At 48.4% G+C, this 5594-nt stretch overlaps 3 protein-coding genes across 3 annotated transcripts; all 3 read left to right on the top strand.

Moving 5' to 3' along the window:
• Window positions 1-238: 238 nt before the first annotated feature.
• K441DRAFT_650072 (uncharacterized protein) lies at window positions 239-1991 on the top strand (the record flags this gene model as incomplete). Its single annotated transcript, XM_067646973.1, has 4 exons — window positions 239-373; window positions 425-838; window positions 895-1278; window positions 1331-1991. Coding segments are annotated over exons 1-4 (1539 nt in total), but the record flags the coding sequence as incomplete, so codon positions are not given.
• A 259-nt stretch (window positions 1992-2250) lies between these two features.
• K441DRAFT_599399 (uncharacterized protein) lies at window positions 2251-3291 on the top strand (the record flags this gene model as incomplete). The annotated part of the gene is made up of 2 exons (XM_067645147.1): window positions 2251-3081; window positions 3211-3291. Coding segments are annotated over 2 exons (912 nt in total), but the record flags the coding sequence as incomplete, so codon positions are not given.
• A 919-nt stretch (window positions 3292-4210) lies between these two features.
• Window positions 4211-4363, top strand: K441DRAFT_599402 (uncharacterized protein; the record flags this gene model as incomplete). Its single annotated transcript, XM_067645148.1, has 1 exon — window positions 4211-4363. A coding segment is annotated over one exon (153 nt), but the record flags the coding sequence as incomplete, so codon positions are not given.
• Window positions 4364-5594: the final 1231 nt, after the last annotated feature.

Here is a 5594-nt window from a genome sequence, read left to right as displayed (position 1 = left end):
CAGCTGAGGATCAATTAGTAGCTATGGTAGCATTAAAGCCTCTTGGCGATATATAGAAATCCAATTGCCATAGCCAGCCTATTATCCATAATTACCTTGTCTTTTATCTTTTGCAGTCTACAAAACTAGGCTTCTTTAGGGTAGCTCGCCAAATCCGTCACGCCTATTCCCGTTACCGCTAGTTCCTTAACCAGGCTTACCGTATTATCCTATCATCACTCTTCCACTTCGAAAGACACTTCTAACCATTATTTCCACCATCACATTGCCAAAGCCCAGCACCCTTACAGCATGCCTCGAAAGACGCCTGAAAAGAGCAAGACGCACGAGCTAGAACAGGCTGCTCAGCCATCAGGAGAGAACATGAGGCTAGGTTTGCAATACGATCGGTATATAAATAACACACTAACGCGTGTCTTGCCAGATAATCCAACCACCGATGAGCCAACTGCTCAAACCTTACCGCGACGGGGACCTGGTCGGCCTAAGGCTAACAAGGCTCCAGAGCAGAAACGGGCCGAGGCGGCGGAGCGCGCCAGAAAGTATCGCAATAGGAAGAAAGAAATGAATGAGAATAATCAAAGGGAGGCAGAAGGAAGTGGTGTTGGGGATCCAGCAACCAGTGACGAGACAGCCGTTAACGATCAAAGAGCTGCTAATAGCGGGATTGGGCCTAGTGAAATCCAGGCTAATACCGGCGATGCCATGGAGGAGCTGCGGCAGCAGTTAATGAACGTTATAGTTGCAGGCACACAAGATAGCAATATAGCCAGCAGAGCCACTACAGAAGAAGCCGACGATGCTAACAAAAGCCAAGAGGGGCTCGAAGGGCAAATAGGCAGGTATAACTATGTAGTACCTTGTATAGCGCAGATGCTAATTTAGTAAATATAGGCGCCTCTCTACAGCAGCCCCAAGTCTATAATGCAGCAGTTCAGCACGGGATAGTTACGGATGAGGCAGTTAGGGAGGAAGAGGAAGCTATTCCCGGCACAAATCACACTGGTGCTTTAGACAATACCCCGGTAGACTACGAGGACTATATGGAATACAACGACGATACATACGACGGCTACACGGATTACGATAATAACTATGTGGACGAGACAATACTACCATCCCATCAATCAGTTAGTTCCGAGGACCCAGAAGACCAACCGCTGCAAGAGGACCCGGAAGACCAACCGTTACAAGAAACGCCCAGCCAACTGCGAGAGACAGCCCTAGAAGAAGCAGCTATAGCGCTAAGTAATATATGTCAGGAAAGATGTACATGTAGTATATATACCACCGCTGTTAGCGCTAGGCATACTCTAACAGCCTAATATAGCCGAGCCAGACAGCGCTTTAGACGAAGACGGTTATTCGCTACACGAGCTAGCGCGAGACTGGGAGAACCGTATTAGTACCGCTGGTATCGAAAAGTTAGCCTTGCACGCGTCAACAATACAAAAACCGCAGCCGCTGCTTCCATGGCGAAGACTATTAGCCGGCGGGACGGGTGATATCCTAAAACTAAGCTTTCAAAAGTCGGAGCGCGAGTTCGTCTATGCCAACCGTGACGTCCAGCGCCGATGGGATGTCGACAGTTTTATTGCCCGGGCAACTACATTAGCAGTTCACCGAGGAGGGTTCAGCTTATCCTTTAAACCGCGTTTCTTAAGCACCATTAACCAGAACCCAAGAGTCCTTATTCAAGGTCATCAAATTCACAAGCTTAAGCAAATCCGACTCGGCCATGGACTATTCTCAGCTGGTTTCGGATACAACTGCCATATATTTTTCCCGCACATGAAAAAAGCCGAAGAGACACATCTCTCAGACGAGACACAGGCCATCTGGATCGACCGCATCGTCATCCCCGCACTAAAAAGAGTCTGTCCAACTGATGTCTTACACCACTTCCCGCTTAGCTACGCACACGCAGATGGGAAAGCAAACGTAAAACGCGAGGCGTTCATAACCTCAACCGGAATCGCTATGGACGTGAGATACACAATCGCAGAGACATACCTCAACGAATTCTGGTTAGCAATCGTACAAGAAGCTAACAGCTTTACAGGCGAGGGTAAAGTTGAAGCAGACGCGTTCAGCAACCCGTTTTTAGTTGTATCTGGACACGGCCTTAAGTTAGCAACGAAACAAGACACGCTTGCTGATACATGCCAAAGCTTCCATGCGCATCTTGAGCAATGCTTTCGCACCGACGCCCGCCAATTTGCGTGGGAGGATTGCTGGTTGGACCTTGGAATGGAGGACGTACCCCACAACAATAACGATGGCATTACGCTTCTGCGAAAGGCTCACTGCCTGGACGATTGGGCTGAGCAGCTATCATGCCCTAACAGCAACACCCACCGATCCAATGTTGAACGCTACCCGTGGACCTCTACTCGTGACGCCGGTAGCATAAGCGTCGAGCTCACAAAAACAAACAGCCTTCGATTATTAGGTGGTATCGCATACAGCAAGGCATATAATGTTCACAAGGAGGTATTCGCCACGCCGCTCAAGGACTACGGACCGTTCCAGAACACCCACTTCGAAGCGCTTGGATACTCTAGCGACTTTCTGGAGAAATGGTATAGGATTAACTCCAAGTTCCAACCCGAGCACGCCAAACACAAAAGAGCACAACTACTTGCCGCATATGATGCCACAAAACATCGAATGTCGACGTCCTTGGAGGCATCAAAAAACGAATCCTATGGTGTTAGACAAGAACACCGTATAACTTGGGAACATTTCAACGCGATTGAGCGTATGCACCAGCTAGGCGAGTTGCCAGCTGGCAACTTGCGCGGCGATCAGTATTCCCATGCGCCATACTGGATCCTGCCTACGCGTCAAGTTAACGCCTTCGTCGCTGCCGAGCTTAGCCGTTGGCTCCACTGCCTCGAGGCAGTCATTACCACCGCCGATGCAACTATGAACGGCTCCGTAGCCACGCCACAGGACGAGCAACTGGTTAACGGAGTAATGGTGTCGGCCCTCGTCCGTATGCTCTGCGTAAGCAGCGGTGCAGGGCCTATGTTCTACCCCGCCCTCTGGCGTAAGGGAAAGAAGAGACGGCCTGAAAGAGTAAGAGGGGACGATTGCGACAGCGTTTCGGAAAGCAGCGAGTACTCGGATGGCAGCGAGTGCTCGGATGGCAGCGAGGGCAGGTCATCCACTAGCGGCCAGTCGCGTAGCTCGGGAGAGTTATATGAGCGGATTGGCCTTGACATACAGACCTGCGTAAGCGAATATGGACTGGCATGGTTCCCACGGGATATGATCGAGTGGGACTCGGTCATTCCCATATTCAAACCGGAGTTGATAGGACGTCTGGCGTTAGCAAAGAATGCGTTCCAAAAGTCTTTCCCTAAGGCTAAGATGATAAGACATAAGATTGTGGATGAAAGCGTCACGCTAGGTACCATTCGCCGACTCGTTCAATCCGACGCTTCTGTCGACCTAGGGACACAGGCGGCCGCTGAGCTCGTCGTACAATCATATGTACAAGAGGTTATCACCATTATGGCGCAACGCTGGAACAACACCAAAATCATTTCCGAAACCAAGAAGAGACCAACCATTTCCAAAACCAAGCTTGCCGAATATGTCAGCTGGGCAGGCCTGACTGAAGACGAAGCATCCGGCTTGCGAGGACTATCGCGTGAAATGGCCGAACGACTTGGCAGAACCTCACTACGTCTTGTCGAGTCACGGCCTTATACAGACGGTACAGGCGCCCGTAACGGAGTTCCATTTTTCGCTCGGTACGATACAGGACTATGGGCCGATAAGCTTCACGCCCTGTTCGCTTGGGGTGATGAAGGTACCAACATAAAACGCGGCTGGGACAGTCTAAATTTCCGCCAGCTGACCCGTCAACTGCACACGGTAATTATTGAAGAGCGTGGAGCTTTACAAGCAGAAGCTTTCATGGACGCTGTACACACAGTAGCCGCTCGAGTTCTCTGGGTTATTCCTCAGTACAACGCCGGCAAACTTTCGGTCATGTATGATCCCAAACCAGGACACTCCAAAGCAACACGGGCGAAGATTAATGACATGAACGTGTTTGAGCGAACGAACTGGATTGCTGCACAGGTTGACAAAGAGTATATCGCCAGTATATTGGAATTTCAGGACTACCTAGACGATACGGGCTACGATACAGACGACGATACAGACGACGATATAGACGACGATATAGACGACGATACGGACGACGAATTGTACGGGCGACAAGATGGTCAGGCTCTGGGACACCGCGACGGGAGCGGCGCGCAGCACGCTCGAGGGCCATTCGGATTCGGTTATGCCCGTCGCACTCTCGCCAGACTGCCAGGTGGTCGCGTCGAGGTCAAGCGTTTAATTGGCCAAAAGGTGGCTAGATTAAAAAAGCGCGTTGAAGAGGCAATAAGTCCGTTAAACCTCCGAGTTCACTACGATAAAAAGAAGCCAATATACTTGCCTGAAGATCCAGGCAGAATTAATGTCAGGCTATATCTCGACAAGGCCGCCCAAATCCAAGAAGAGACCGCTCAAGTCCAAGAAGAGACCTAGGGTACCATTCAGTTACCGGCAAACACATCAAGGCAAAGTTGTCAGCTGGCAACTCACTCAATCTATGTCGAACTGTCGCCTACTGCCTACCCGGTGGCAATTTGTCGCCGTCAGCTTTGTCGTCATTCTACGACTTATGTCTACCTTTTTGCCATCCACCTCATGTATATAGTCCCTTTTTTTCATAGTTTAATCTACACACGAGTCCTTTTATGACCTCATTTTCCGGTTAATAATATATCTTTAAATAGTTATATATAGCGAGTTAATATTTATAACCGAAACCATAACTATAACAATAATAGTATATACTAGTGGTAATAGTGTAAAAGTAGTGGTGATAGTGTAAGTACTTTTAGTCCGAGTGGCACGACTATATACCACGTACCCCAGATAGCAAAGAGTAGGGAAGTTGCCAGTCGGCAACTTACAGTCCTCCCACTGCTAAAGACATTAAAATATAACCCAGGGAACTGCACCTATCCGGGATATTAATGGCAGGACGAAAAGGTTCGGGTCCATTACTGAAATTGGCGAGGTAATGCTAAGATAAGAAGATAGGGACAAGATACCGGAGTTGGCATTAAGTGTTTATCCGACTGAGGGGTAGTCGCCTTGGCAATTGCTAAGCATTCTACTAGAAGCTTTTTAGCTTTTCCTTACGTAGATAGAAATTCGGCTAGACTTCTATATACCGCTTACCCGCCGGAGCTGGTTGTGCTCTCCTATTATATAGTAGGTAGCTACGTCTTTAATATATTTTAATCTAAAAGGTATTAGGTATATCTGCTATTATCTATTATAATTACCCTATCTATATCACAGTTATTGTAACGCCCTAAAATCTGATAAAGAAGAAATAATCTAATTAGTAATAGATGTGTTACGATGTTGTTGCCGAGTTTAAATGCGCCGATAAACACGAACAAGCCGGAGAGGACAGGCTGAGATTTAAGCATATTGCAAGATGCACGACTGCTTTACAAAGTCCAACCGGTATTTCGTGTCCTCCAGCTTTAAGAGACCGCGAACACGTCCTG

The sequence above is a fragment of the Cenococcum geophilum genome (assembly GCF_001692895.1).
Source record: "Cenococcum geophilum 1.58 unplaced genomic scaffold K441scaffold_165, whole genome shotgun sequence".
In the NCBI taxonomy this organism is placed as follows: Eukaryota; Fungi; Ascomycota; class Dothideomycetes; order Gloniales; family Gloniaceae; genus Cenococcum; species Cenococcum geophilum.
The sequence above is the reverse complement of the archived record's forward strand: the minus strand, read 5'-3'. Positions and strand labels throughout refer to the sequence as shown.